We start from the raw sequence: 15,030 nt of genomic DNA on the forward strand, positions 1-15,030 counted from the left end.
TAATCTGCCCGGGTGCCGTAGTGGGATCACACCCGGCCCACTCTACTAGAAGTGCAGCAGCTAATGCAGCCCCTAGTCAAGCAGGTTCCCATAGACCAGATATGGTAGGGCTGCCACTTGGGCGTCCCCGTCATCTTTTGTCAGACACTATAGGCTGACGTATTTGGACGCTGTCCAGGCTTCCTTCGGCAGAAGGGTCCTGGAGCATATTATTGGAGACTAACGGAACCCACCCTATTGGGGTACTGCTTGGGGAGTCCCATCAAGATGGCCGGAACCACCCTAGAGAACGACCCATTGGATACTCACCATGAATGGGTCTTCTCTCGGGTGGTGAAGGCCATCTTGGCCCTCCCTGTTCTCGTTCTCCTCTGATAATATGCTCCCGGTAGTCTGGACTATCGCCCTGAAATAGCAATTTTTGTCTGCAGGGAGTTAGTTAATCCAGTTTTTTGAATCTAGAGTTTTTGGTTCCTTCCATGTTCGCAATGTTAGAGTTTTTTCTCTTAGTTAGAGTAGGTTAACACAGTGTTGGTGCTGTCTATTTCTCTTGTCTGCTTGTCCACTTTCTCGGCTCGTCAGATACTGGGTTTTGGCGCCAACAGGAAGTCACCAAAAGCTCTTCCTGCCTGACTAGCGATTGGTAAAGAAGTACAACCCATCAAGATGGCCTTCACCACCCGAGAGAAGACCCATTCACGGTGAGTATCCAATGGGTCGTTTTCAGTCTGAGTATTTCCAACAAAATTAAGCAAACAGCCACATTACAGCACTGGACAAAATAAAGTCTATATGTGGATACATGGAACAAATATCACACAAATGTAGCAAAATTCACAGAAAATATTCAGTTAAAATCCTGGCTGAAACATGTAAGTTATTCAGAAAACTCAGTGTTATTTCTTGTATTTTACAAATACATACTGTTTTTTCTTTATGAATCTTATAAGCCTTCCTCATTTTTGCAATCTTCTGTCGAGCTTGATAAGAGCGACGCTCAGAAGATCTGGGTGCTAACAGTCGGTCTAATCCCAGTGGTCTGACTCTTGTGGGTTGTGGTATAACACATCTAAAAGAGAACCAATGTTTTGAACACTTCTAATAGAATTCAAAGGCTAGCAGATTTAGTATGAAAATGACTGACAACTCCTTCCCATGTCTGAAATGTCCATTTTGCTACTGCAATTTCATTCTGTATCCAGAATTAAACCTAAAGAAGTTTTCCCCTCTTTAAAAAACACACACTTCCAAACATGCTTAATACTCTGCTATAAATGGACTTCCCAGCCATCTCTCATTGATATAAAATTGATACCCATTATGAGTTCCCAGACCATGCACAGGGTGCTTTCCAGTTTTGCTCTTTTAAGGAATAGATTATTTACATTTCCATCTGATTGAAGAAGTACTAGGTCTGTCTTGTAGAACCTTAACAACCTGGTTACTACTTACTTTGTTTTGAGCTAAGGAAGCACAGCAGAGATTCTCATCAATATTCCTTCCTCACTTATTTTGATAAAAAAGATAGGTAAACACTGATGACTTCTTTTCCCTATTCAACACAGGGCATCTTTCTCTTATCAAAACAGTATCTCTGGTCTAAGTGACCAACCTTTTCTGCCCATCCGCTGTATAACAACTGTCATTAAAATAAGGCTCTTCTATGTCTGTGCCCCATTATGGCAACAGTAATGCTGTGTTAGTGATAAAATGTTGGTTGCATTTACAATGCATTTATCCTGTTACGTGGGCATGAGGATGGGGTAATGTTAAGTTCATGCTGTGTGCCCTGACATACAGGATCAGAGTAACTTTGGTGTCAGTTGTATACCCTCTGTTAGAAGATCTGTATTTACACACATTCATATACAGAAGCGGCTTCAAATAAAAAGGGAGAGGGAGACAGAATGTAATATGTAATTCTAATGAAAATATTGAGTAACAAAAGAAAAGGCAGAAATTGTGGTCTTCTATGTGTTTAACATCATTATTTTATTTATATTGTGAGTTGCCTTGAGTTCTACAAGGTAGAAAGGCAGCTAATAAATGGTTTAATTTTTTTTAAATATAGCTTTTAAGTATAGATCAATCCTAGGTGGTAAGTACTGGTGGCAGTATATGTATAGTTCATTTTGCAACCACATTTTATTGAACATAGACTGATCATAATTAATATTAATGATGCATTTTCTCAGAATGTCTGGTTATGCATGGGTCAAGGATCTAGGGGAGCTACAAAACAAGAGTTCCCAGTACAAGGAGATTCTGGGGTAAAGTGCCCACAACTGACTGAAATGTTAATTGAAACCCTATACTCCATGGTGGTGGTGGCAGTGGGTGGGTGGGTGGGGGGGAGATATCTGGGAGCCTTCAGTGAGTTCAGTAAGAGTGTTTTTATTTTTTCCAGGGATAACATGTGATTTGAGATTGGAACAAGCCCTGAGCAAGCTTGGGATTCCTCCTAAATTGTACTCCTTCCTTCCCACACTCCCAACTCTGCCCAGATTTTCTCTGCCTATAGGAAGGACGCTGCCAGGGTAATGGTTTTGGAGATAGCATCTTGCTACCACAAGAGTGACTTTGTTTTTTTGCTCATGTAAACCTATTTTCTGGTTGAGTGGAGCAACTGGAAGTAACTCTATCCCACCCAGTAGGTATCACTTGAAGCCAGGCTTCTTGGCACTGCTTGAAGCCTATACAGTCAGTCAAACCATGCTTTTGCCATTTACTTCAGAACATTAAAAACTAAATTCCTTGAGAATAAAAGAATTGTGATGTTTGCAAATTACCAACTCCACTGTGATCTTCTTGTTAAATACTGAATATCCCCCCCCCCCCCCCGGCATTTAAGCCACCACAGTTATGTACTGCAGTGAAATATTCTCAAGAGAAAAAAATGGAAGAGCCAGTCTGTCACTTTTAATGATTAAGAGTGACAGACTTTAATCTGGCGAACCAGGTTCAATTCCCCAGTCTTCCACATGAAGCCTGCTGGGTGACCTTGGGCAGTCATACTTTTCTCAGACCTCTCTCAGCCCATAGAGGCAGGTAGTGGCAAACCACCCCTGAGCATCTCTTGCCTTGGAAACCCTTCAGCATTATCATAAGTCAGCTGTGACTTAATGACACACACACAACCATTCAGCATTGAGGTTTCACAGGAGCCATTTTATATTATTATCACTCCAGCAGTAGTCAAACATGCTACTAACTGGTACAGATCAAAATAATAGATTAGCCTGAACTATCCATCTTAAGTTTTTGGTTAGAGAAACACATGCTCATTCTGTTTGAAGGAGTTGGTGCCTTAGTTTAATGGTAACAGTTGTTAAACAAGTTGACTGATTGTAAGTTCTGTCATTTCAGGGGGGAAAATCCAGTTAATGATGTAATCTGTTGTCACACCACTGGTCTGTCAGGTTTGTCTATTCTGCACTGATGCACATAAGTTATTTAGAGGTATGGACATTAGTTACACATTTTCCAGAACCCCTCTGGAACTACCTAGGAAAACAGCAATATCTAGATCCAATTGATAAAATTAGTTTGGCCTAAACTCTTGACCAAAGAATACTGTCCTGTACAGAGAGCAACTGAATCTGACATGAATAGAGATGCATTGTAGACTGAGATTCCCGGAGGGTGTGAGTGTGGATACACACACCATACTGCTATGATTCATTCTGATCTTGTTTACAGATATTTGGACCATGTACAACATCTAAAATATTTTTGACAGTCCTAATTTATTGCAGTAATGAAAGAGTAACTGGCCCTACTCCTTGTGTGTGTTTGAAAGCTTAGGCCAGAAATGTCAAATTTTGAATAATTTTAAAATAAGGTAGGTATTTTAACAATCGGTATCACTGAGGAAGGCCCGCTGGCCCAAAATTTAGTTTTAATAAAAAATTTAAATATTTCTATTGTATTAAAGGTTTCTATCATATGCAATCCATTAGCATTCATTTTGATATTAGGTCTGCTGCCAGACTTCTTAGTTACCTGGTTTTTCTGGCCTGAAGTTTTTTCTTCCATTTTCTGTTTTGGTTTTACTGCTATGGAAGAAGCCTGACAGCCTGCTTTTCCTCATATGTTACAGGATGTGGCAGTGCAGCTCTGCAGTGTAGGCAATGGAGCTGCTGTACTTGTGAATGTCCTGTTAAAAAGCATCACCTGCTGGGTGAGCAAAAGTAAAGTGCAGATGGCTTTTCTTCTTGTGGCTATTTTCACAAATGTTTACGAACACAATGGAAGGAAGTCACAAAGAAAGCAAACTGACAATTGATACATTTTACCTGATTTGACAAACGGCCATGAGTTGAGCCTGGTATGTCTCTTCATTCTCTGGTCTTAGCAGCAAAAATGGAAGTTCACACTTCAGTTTGGCAGACATTTTCCCAGACTGTGCATACTCCATGATGTCATACATTACCATTGTCCTGGGAAAATTTTCCAGTGATAGTTTTCTCCAGTAGTTATGCCTGCCACCAAAGTATGCTGGAGTCTCATCTAAATAACTGCTGTACTAGAGACATAAAGCAACAATATTTTTGAGAATTAAAAATATATTAGAAGCCACTTTTTTGCAAGTGATGGATTAAATCATTCTAAAGAGTTAAATCTAAATGGTTGAGCTAGAAAAAATAATTTGTCTATTGCATCTGTTGCCTGGATCAATAAATATATGTGTTTTTAGATTATATGGGATGTTTAATCATAATCACAAGTTGTGGATTAACAGAATGAAGTCTTCCTCTTGGAAATTATGAATAATACATTAGCTTGGTCAGATTCTACATCTTCCTTCAAGCCTATACAGACTGAGAGATTAAGAACAGGTCTGGGCTCCTGGATATTTTTTCCTCCAACTCTCCCATTTTCCACTGTTTTTATTTTTATTTTAAACTCAGACCCCATGGTGGTGGGGGCCAAAGCGAATGTTACTTACTTGCATGTAGTCTTTTACTGTAGCAATATCTATCTCATCTGTTACTTCGTATCTTTTAATCTGAAGCTCATCCTGTAATATCTGCTTATAATATTTCCGGTATCCCATTAATCTGCAAGCATCAACAGCTGCCTATTAAAACAGTGAAAAGTACTGAACATAATAGCTGGAATTGCACTGTATCTCTACTGAAAATCACTGCTGTGAAACCAGAGGCATAGCTGGGCCAAACTGCACCTGGTGCGCAGTCTATATTTTCCACCCCTCATGGCCCCCCTACGGTGCCCCCCCCCATACCACACTTACCTTAGTTCAGTGGTGGCAAACCTATGACACTCCAGATGTTCATGGACTACAATTCCCATCAGCCCGTGTCAGCATGGCCAATTGGGGCTGATGGGAATTGTAGTTCATGAACATCTGGCGTGCCATAGGTTCGCCACCATGGCCTTAGTTCCTTTCCTTTTCCTAGAACTTTTTTGGGAGTGAAGAGTTCCTTTTCACAGTTCAGGCCTGATGGGAACTATACTTCCCAGGAGACCTTGTGAGCACCAAGGTTTCCTGGGAACTGTAATTCTTCAGGCCTTTTTTAGCCTATACTGTGAAAAGGAACTCCCCACTCCCAGAAAAGTTATGGGAAAAGGAAAGGAACTAAGGTAAGTGTAAGAAGGGAGGGGGGGTGCTGCGGGAGGGGGGGAAGGGGCCTGGGGGCGATTTTCTGCACCCCAGGCGAGTGCACGGCGCACCCCCCGCCCCCTTGTAGCTCCGAAGTCATGGTTAACACAATTAGATCTATTCTACAAATCTATTCTATAAATCAGTTCAAACCAGCAAATAATCTGTTAGTCTTCAAGATGCCACAAAACCCTTTTTGTTCATAATTTATTAAAAGCAAAGAGGGCTCTGTTCTGTTAATGGACATTCACTTTACTTTTTGTTTCCCCCCTTCCCTTGATCTGCAACATCTGTGACCTAGAGGCACCCTAGCGCCAGTCCCTGACTTTATCTTTTCACACCAGCCTTGAGAAAGTAACGGCTCCAGCATTCCTGTCCTGTTTTACTCTGACTTTGATATGGGGTGAGAAAGAGGGAGGGGGGAGAACTTGTGTGTGTGTGTGGGGGGGGGGGGGGGGTTGAAAGGTTGTACCCAAAGATAGGTTGTTAGAACTGGCTTCTTTTAGCTATGCCATCTGATGTCTGACAATTAAGGCTTCTGATTGACAACAGCCTACTACAAGCAGCCAACCTGACAAAACAAACTTATTCTATTAGTTTCATAGCTGGACTGGAATTTCTGCATTTATGTTCTAAAGAAGCACACTAGTTGTGAGAAAATAAAATGGTTTAAGGAACAAAATTTAAGTTGTGTGATCTCTGAATCTGAAGTAATAGATGATAAAGATATTATAGAATGTAAAATCTAAGAATGAGTAAAGAAGAATATCTGGTAGGTCACCTCACTACTTGGTTTTATTATTGTTTTTCCACTGATGTATTTGCTGCTTTGGCCCCCTGAAATGCAAAATATCTTGAATACAATGAAAGGGGGAAAGTTGGACCCAGCAAATCTGAAATTTAAAAAAGAGTTAATTACTATTATGAAAAGCTTAATTTTATGATATCCAATTTTACCCTTCCTATCATGTAGATAATACCATTAGTAGCCTTTAAAATGTTCTTCTGCGTTGTAAGTTAATGATGATAAAAGAATTACATCTTTTTTGCCAATCAGAATATTCAAGTACACTTCAATGAAATCAATGGTACAGACCATCATTAGCACCATAATCCAACACATTTAAATCTGTGTGCAAAACATTTTTTTAAATCACATCCTCTTCATTGAAATATTTCTATGCCACAGGTATAATTTCCTTGCTGGATCAATATAAACAGATCTTACATATAGCTCTTGCTGGACAAATACTGGATATACAGTATTCATCATGATCTCTGGCTTAGCCAGTCACCTGTTGGGAGAGCTGAATTGAATTCAGGTATTTTTCCTTTGTCTTAACAGCAGGTGATCAGTGTTGTCAACATGACAGGTTGTCTTTCTTTACTGTACATGAGGCTGTGTTGCCTGGAGCTAGTAGTCTTGGATACATGGTTGGTCTGCACACTGATTGAAGCACTGCCCAGGGGTACATTTTCTACTTGTCAGGTAGGTAGCTTTCTGGATGCTTTCAATCATGGGAAGGAGGTGTGTGCTACATACTGCCAACATGCATAAGCACTTTGCTCAGAGCAGGCAACCATGCGGAGTTGGGGAACAGAGCCACAACACTTATGCCTGCTCTCTCTCCCAGTCTCCCTGCAAGCACAGTCAACTGGGACGAGGTCATATGTTCAGGACAAGTGCATTGAATTGTAATATAACAATACTTGGCATACAATTTTCGCAATATATGATTTTCATGTTCAGCAAAGATTCTGGGTAGATTCTCAGTACTGGTTGAAACTATAAGCTGCAGGTCTTCCTTGTATAAACCCAAAAGGGAGCCAACAATTCTTGTATGATGAAAGTTAACAAGAGGATCTAGATAATTCCCTGGTATGCTAGATTTCAACATGAAGTGAGATTCTTTTCCATGTGAGAATATTTGAAGTTCTCCAAGAAAAACAATCGTAATTAACTGTAATTTAAGTATTTTCCTGGAGGGGAGAGCAGAAGGGGCTGCCGGCTGGGAGCCAGGAGTGGTGGCAACAAGGGGGTGGAGCCCTGCTCCGCCCCCAGGCATGGGGGGGGCGCCTGGAGACAATTTGCCTCTGGGCACTGTCCCCCCCGATACGCCTCTGGCATCAACATTCAATTGTTGCGTCCAGAAACAAACAGGAGTCTTTCTTATTTAGAAACTTGTTTGAGGGAGTTGCCCACATAAAAATAATACAATGAAAGCATAAATAAAAGTTAACAATGTTAAAATAAGCAATAACCCCCACCCCCACAAATACCCCACTAGGGACATAAAAGCAGAATTTAAAAATTCAGGACCATAAAATACTGTTCTTAAAATGTTAAAATCTTGCATGAAGGGAAACTATTTGACCTGGTGCCTAAGTAAGTGAGCCCCCAAGAAAGGCCATTCAACAGAATAAGGCATCAGCACAGAGAAAGCCATATCTAGTTGCCTCCCCGACCTCACCTCTGAGGTAGGGGTACAGAGAGCAGCTGTGAGGAAGACACCTAAATCCACTGTGGTGGCCTGGACAGAATGGGAAATGATGGTCCTTCATCTATCCTGGTATGCCTATCTGAAAGGTAAGAACCAGCACTCTTTCAGCACAAGAGTGACAGAATCCTCGCTTCCAGCCCCTGGTTTCTTTGGACTATCTGCACTTTTTGAACTACAATTTCAAAGGCAGCTGCACACAAAATTCAATTTCAAAGGCAGCTGCATTACAATAATCTAACCTGCATGTAATTAGAGGGCATGGATCACTGAGGTCAAATAGCACTTTTCAAGAATAAAACAATAGCTGGTTTATCAGCTAAAGCGGACAGAAACTGCTACATATCATGGAGGAGATCTGAACCTCCAGCAACATGCCCAAACTACAAATGTACTCCTTCGTATCAAGCTGGTGCCTCAGTCCTCAGACAGTTTAGTCATTGACCCAACAGTACTTCAGGGTTGTTTTGAATGTTTATTTCCCTCCTCACCTTCCCTCCCTCCCTTCCTACTTCCTACTTTATTTCTTCAGGATTAATCTACCAACCAATAGGGAGAAACAGGTCTGAATGTTATTTGAATATTGATGGTACTTCACTCCAGATTTCTGGATAATCTGGGGTAATGTGTACCAGTACAGAAGACAATATGTCCTCTTTGGACCCCATGGCATGAAAATGTCAGAGTGAAGCAGCATTCCCCAGCACTATCTTCTGGTAGGATCACTGAAGTGCACTGACTCCCAATCCAGCCAGCCTTACCAGGTTACAACTGGTGCATGGAATGGGTAGGTGGATACTCTAATTATCAAATCACATACTTGCTCACAGGGAAAACCAAACCAAGCATATGCATACATATGCATATGCATATGCATATCTTATGCATACAGAAGGACCAGCTATGCATACAGAAGGACTAGAATGTTCTATGGCAGCTCCATGGTGATCATGTTGGCCTTGGCACAAACACTTTGGTCCCCAAGGATCAAAGCCTGGGGAACCTTAATGCTAAGCTGAAATCACCTCTGTCAGCTCAGGCAGGAAGACCATTGGGCAGTGAGATACATGGCTTACCAACTGAATCCTTTTTCTATTCCAAGTTCCCGCCTTTAGATACATACACTCAACGCTGGGATTCTGGGTAACAAAGCCCCCAAGTGAGTGCCTGTTGGAATTCTGCAAGTGTCTGTCACAACTCAGTCATAAAAGAGTTAACTGTATGTAAACAAGTTGCTGAAGTCACTGTTTATGACCTGATCTATTAATTAGCTATTGGTCAGTCAGATAACCATTGATTACATGTTAGTGAGCATGTACATCTGAAGTTATAAAGTTAATTCTGTTTGTTTGAGGACACACAAGAGACCACAACATTTGAGATGGCAGATAGGTAGCAGGATGTAACCAAACATACAATAATGTAGATGCATAACAGGAAAGAATGGATTTCTTATTTTATCTCCATGTAACCCTCCCTTATAGTTAGTAATCTTTTATATAAAAAGCAGCTGAGAATCTGTCTCTTTTCTACTGTGCTAATATATATATCATCCAGTGCCACAAGGGCGCAATAGATCACAGCCACTCCCTCCTCCTGCCCACCAAGCTTAGGCTAATGCTAAACTAGGAATCTTCTCACCTTTTTTTTTTTTTACCTTGAATCAGTAAGCAGAAATGCACCATTTTACCTGAATCGGACTTTGAACAGAAGACTAGGATCATTAAGAAGTTCAGCCTCCAAGGGACTCACTCTTTTCAAAATATCATAACTAATGCAGTGCTCCTGAAAGAAAAATGGTCTTTGTTCAGTTTTTATAATCATGAAACCCGTACAGGAACATGGTTCATTCTGAAAAAGAATGGTCAATATTCAGAAATTGATGTTAATAATCATTTTAATCTAACTATGACCTTCTTTTTGCAAACTCTAACTTGTCATCCATTTAATCTTCAGCCAAAATAAAAATAATATGTATAAACACAAAACATAAAGTACCCCAACCTGGATAGCCCAGGCTAACCTGATCTCATCAGATGAAGCTAAGCAGGGTCAATCCTGGCTAGTACTTGAATGGGAGACCACCAAGGAATATTAGGGTCACTAGGCAGATGAAGGCAATGGCAAATCACCATAAGTAGGTTGCAAAACATAAAAGTAATTCAACTTTTTTTTAAAAAAACAACACTTCTCTTGAAAGCGAAGGTGTTATTCACTTTTTTTACTTCCAAATTGAATAAAATAAAATAAAAATAAATAAATAAAATTGGGAGGGCAGTAAAGGGTTTTTTTTAAAAAAACTGCTTGCCAGGTCTATGGCTAGACATGTTGAGACAGTCAGCATTGAGAAGACCATTATAAACAGTAAAAACTGAAATACTGTTAATTTATGAGGATCACGGTGAATGCTGATAACAAAGAGCCATGCACACCAACAGCCTGAAGTCTCTGTGGGTTGAGGAAGGGCAAGGGTTTTTTTGAAAGAGCAAACCAATTTTTCTGCAAACTTTGCAAGGTATCCCTAAAGTCATTAATCTCCTCTGGACTCCTACACAAAGGTAATCCACTTTGAAATTAGAGAGAGTGGTTAAAAAAATGAGAAAACAAACTACAGCACAAGAATCTAGTCAAATGTCACCAAGTATAATAACCTACCGCTGCACGGATTGTATGTTTCAAGAGCTTAAACAATCTTGTTTTAATATGAATCCACCAAGCCCTCTGAATAGTTTCTGCTGCTTTTTCGTTTTGAGCACTAGTGGAAGGAAACGCAAACCATCAAATGGTTGGTCACTGAGTTTAGAATATTAAACTGCATGAAAAACTGAGCCCTTCAGGGATAGGGCGGTATACTAAGTTTAATAAAAATAATAATAATAATAATTTTAAAAAGGTTTTGAACATTTATGGAATGTTTTATAGAAAGGTTACTAGAAAGGCAGGGTTCAGTACACCACACAAGAACTAATATAGCAGTAGCAACATCGGGCAACAACTTACAATATAATTTTTTAAAAATCAGTGTAGCAAATCCTTGTGGCCTTTTCCCAGCTGATCAGGCCCCAATTCACCTTCTGGGTTTTTTCTCCAGTTGATCTGGCCACAATTTTCATTCCTGAGACTGTTCCCCCCTAGCTCATGTGGCCCTGATTCCCCCTTCCCAAGGCTTCCCCCCCCAGGTCCTCTGGCCCCAATCCTCTTTCCAAGGCCTTTTTCTGGCTCCTCTTCCTTCCTGGGATGCCTTTTTCAAGCTTCTGGCAATCTCCCCTCCTGGTGCTTTTTTCCAGCCTATCTGCCCCCGAGCTACCTTCCCAGCAGTGGTGTATTTGTCTAGGGGACATGGGGCTCCCCTTGTTTCCAGGCGCCCCCTAGTAGAAGGTGCAACATTTTCAGGTTCGTTTGTGGGTTTTTTGTATTTTTTTTAGTGTTTTTTCAGTTTTTGACCTGCAAGGGGTGCGGTTCTTAGGCTAGCACCACCAAAATTTCAGGGATTTTTCAGGAGACCCTCCTGATGATACCATCCAAGTTAGGTGAGGTTTGGTTCAGGGGGTCAAAAGTTATGTACTCCAAAAAGGGGTGCCCCATCCCCCATTTTCTCCAATGGGAGCTAATAAGAGATGGGGGCTACACATTTGAGGGTCCATAACTTTGGACCCCCTGAACCAAACTTCACCAAACCTGGGTAGTATCATTAGGAGAGTCTCCTAAAGATACCCTGATAGTTTGGTGCTGCTAGCTTAACAATTGCACTCATAACAGCAGGCACCCTCCAAATTTCCCCAGATTCTCCTTTTAAATCCACCCCCTTCAGCATGGACTTAAAGGGAGAATGTGAGGTACCCAGGAAAATCCACTCCCAAACAGCATCACTTTCAAAGTTGTTTTAACTGGGGACCCCAGATTCTGCCATTAAAGTGGATTTAAAAGAAGAATCTGGGGTCCCTAGTTTAAACACCATTGAAAGTGATGCTGTTTGGGGGTGGATTCTACTGGAGGTGTTTTGTGACAGATGATGCTGACATTTGTTTGGTAAATGTTTTGCCTGGGGTGATTTGTGATAGATTTATTATTTATTATTATTATTGTTGTTGTTGTTGTTATTAAATTTATAGGCCGCCTCACCCCCGAAGGGCTCGAGGCGGCTCACAATGCAACTGTTCTCAATAACAGCACATAAAATACATAAATAAATCTTAACCCCATTAAAACAAATTTTCAACAGCAGCAGTTACTTGAAATTTAAATAAAGTTAAGAGCAAGCAAATTTAAGGACAGGTGCCCGATCGAAAGGTGGCTTTACATGCTTAATACCCACTTGCACTGGCTTGGAGTTGTTTCTCAGGCTAACCTACCTCATAGGGTTGGTGTGAAAACAAAATTAGGAAAGAGAGTTGGTGGGGAGAGAGCCATGTATGTTTTGCTGGGGGTGGGAGGTGTTTTGTGAGATGGTGCAAAAAACATTGTTTGGTCATGGTGGGGGAGGGTGGCTGCCCATATGGGGGGGGGGGGGGGGCCAAACACAGATTTTGTCACCGGGCTTTATTTTGCCTAGGTATGCCTCTGCTTCCCAGGACCTTTTTCTGGTTCATCTGGGACTGATCCCTCTTCCTGGGACCTTTTCTCATCTCATCTCGTCCCAATCCCCATGGTCTTTTTTCAGATTCATCTTGCAAGGATTTGTTGGAAAGGGAATACACATTATAGTGGTTTAAGCCATGCTACAAGCTTCTGAACTAAAATGGGACAGCTGGATGGATTGGTGCTAAATGATTATTTAGATACAGTGGGCGCAGGGACGTAGGTATAGATTTTTATGGGGGGGTTGGGGGTGAGACCACACCCCCACCCGCCCCTAAGGCATGGCCACGCCTCCCCAAGCCCCGCCCCTGGCCCAGCGCTTATAAAAGCAGCTCTCCAAGGCCGGGGATGACCGACTCCCCTGCACTGCCCTCCCCTGCCCCTCCCCTCTGGGCAGAGGCATAGAGGGAAAATGGATCCCAGTGCAAAATCTGAGTTTTGCGCCCTCCCCCCCCCCCAAGGCAGCCGCTGTGATGCTGGAATCCACCCCCAAACAGCATCACTTTCAATGGTGTTTAAACTAGAGAGCCCAAATTCTCCTTTTAAATCCACCTTAAAGGGAGAATCTGGGGTTCCTAGTTAAACAACATTGAAAGTGATGCTGTTTTGGGGTGGATTATCCCCCACCCTGAAACAGCATCACTTTCAATGTGGCATAGTAGTTAAGAGCAGGTGCATTCTAATCTGTAGGAACCGGGTTTGATTCCCTGCTCTTCCACTTGAGCTGCGGAGGCTTATCTGGGGAATTCAGATTAGCCAGTACACTCCCACACACGCCAGCTGTGTGACCTTGGGTTAGTCACAGCTTTTTGGAGCTCTCTCAGGACCCACCTCACAGGGTGTTTGTTGTGAGGGAGCAAGGACAAGGAGATTGTAAGCCCCTTTGAGTCTCCTACAGGAGAGAAAGGGGGGAAATCAATCCAAACTTTTCTACTTCTAAACTGAGGACCTCAGATTCTCCCTTTAAATCCATGCCGAAGGGGTAGATTTAAAAGGAGAATCGGGGGAAAATTGGGGAGGTGCCTGCTGTCAGGGGTGCAATTGTTAAGCTAGAAGCACCAAACTTTCAGGGTATCTTTAGGAGTCTCTCCTAATGATACCACCCAGGTTTGGTGAAGTTTGGTTTAGGGGGTCCAAAGTTATGGCCCCTCAAATGTGTAGCCCCATCTCCTATTAGTTCCCATTGGAAACAATGGGGGATGGGGGCACCCCCTTTGGGAGTCCATAGCTTTTGACTCCCTGGACCAAACTTCACAAAACATGGGTGGTATCAATAAGAGACTCTTCTGATAGTACATCCCAGGTTTGGTGAAGTTTGGTTCAGGATGTCCAAAGTTATGGACCCTCAAAAGTGTAGCCGTCATCTTCTATTAGTTCCCATTGGAAACAATAGGGGATGGGGGGCACCTCCTTTGGGAGTCCATAACTTTGGACCCCCTAAACCAAACCTCACCAAACCCAGGAAGTATCATCAGGAAAGTTCCCCAAACAATCCCTGAAAGTTTGGTGCTGCTAGCCAAAACAATGCGCCCCCTGCAGGCCAAAAACCGAAAAAGAACTAAAATGTTTTAAAAACCCACAAACGGAGGGGCGGAGCTTCGGACATGAATGGGGGAGGGGTTCAAACCCGAGAACCATGAGTGGGTGTCTCAAAAACATGGCAGAATAGGGAAAGTCAACGGGCCACAGTCATCCATGGGTAATAAGGCCTATGGGCAAGACAGGGAGGGATGTATTGTGGGAGGCATTACATTGTATATAGAAGAGGACATAAAGTCAAGCAAGTTGGACAACATTAGGCAGATGTACTCTCCAAAAGAATCAATACGGGTAGAACTACCAGCCGCTAAGAATTAGGGGGGGGGTATATTATCAACTACCTGATTGGAAGGTGGACTCTGTGACAAACCCTATTAATTCCATCATGAGATTCGAAACGAGAAGCGCAAATCCCACCCCACCGTCTTACTGTTTGATACTGTCATCGCTCTGCCACAACGGGCCTTGACCAGTCCACATCGCTGCGCCGGCGGGCACAGCCTCCGATCCCCGGTTGCTGCCCTCGAGAGCGTCTCTTACGTTGCCTAGATACCAAGTCAAACAATTGGAAGAGAAACATGCTTCGCCCCGCCCATCTCTGCATATGTAAACGGCCTCCAAGACTTGCGCAGTGCAGCACAGGTTTGCCGCGAAGGTAGACTTTTCTTTCGGTCAAATGTACCATTCCGGCTACCGTATGTGGCGGGCGCTTCTTCAAACGTCATTACCGCTGCGTCGTACTTCCAGGGTGGTACTGTCACCGCTATGTCCAAGGTGAGAAAGTTTAATGGA

General features: G+C 42.3%; 2 protein-coding genes across 5 annotated transcripts in view; one reads left to right on the forward strand and one right to left on the reverse strand.

The window, feature by feature from the left end:
* The window catches only part of LG04HXorf58 (linkage group 04 CXorf58 homolog), a 21,220-nt gene extending 6,327 nt beyond the window's left edge, over positions 1–14,893 (reverse strand). The window contains exons 1-7 of one of the 4 annotated variants that reach the window (XM_048493413.1): positions 14,669–14,893; positions 10,777–10,876; positions 9,812–9,906; positions 6,405–6,516; positions 4,949–5,080; positions 4,296–4,525; positions 925–1,069 (exon numbers count right to left, since the gene is read on the reverse strand). In XM_048493413.1, the coding sequence (XP_048349370.1) occupies positions 925–1,069; positions 4,296–4,525; positions 4,949–5,080; positions 6,405–6,516; positions 9,812–9,906; positions 10,777–10,876; positions 14,669–14,718 (864 nt within the window). In that variant the 5' untranslated portion in view covers positions 14,719–14,893. Of the gene's footprint in view, positions 1–924; positions 1,070–4,295; positions 4,526–4,948; positions 5,081–6,404; positions 6,517–9,762; positions 9,907–10,776; positions 10,877–14,668 lie in introns of all 4 variants that reach the window. The other 3 variants (XM_048493416.1, XM_048493414.1, XM_048493417.1) reach the window with 3 other exon arrangements.
* APOO (apolipoprotein O) overlaps positions 14,884–15,030 on the forward strand; it is a 38,681-nt gene continuing 38,534 nt past the window's right edge. The window contains exon 1 of the mRNA XM_048493420.1: positions 14,884–15,012. Coding sequence (XP_048349377.1) covers positions 15,004–15,012 — 9 coding nt within the window. The 5' untranslated portion in view covers positions 14,884–15,003. The remainder of the gene's footprint in view (positions 15,013–15,030) is intronic.

Source organism: Sphaerodactylus townsendi, linkage group LG04, assembly GCF_021028975.2.
Source record: "Sphaerodactylus townsendi isolate TG3544 linkage group LG04, MPM_Stown_v2.3, whole genome shotgun sequence".
Classification (NCBI taxonomy): domain Eukaryota; kingdom Metazoa; phylum Chordata; class Lepidosauria; order Squamata; family Sphaerodactylidae; genus Sphaerodactylus; species Sphaerodactylus townsendi.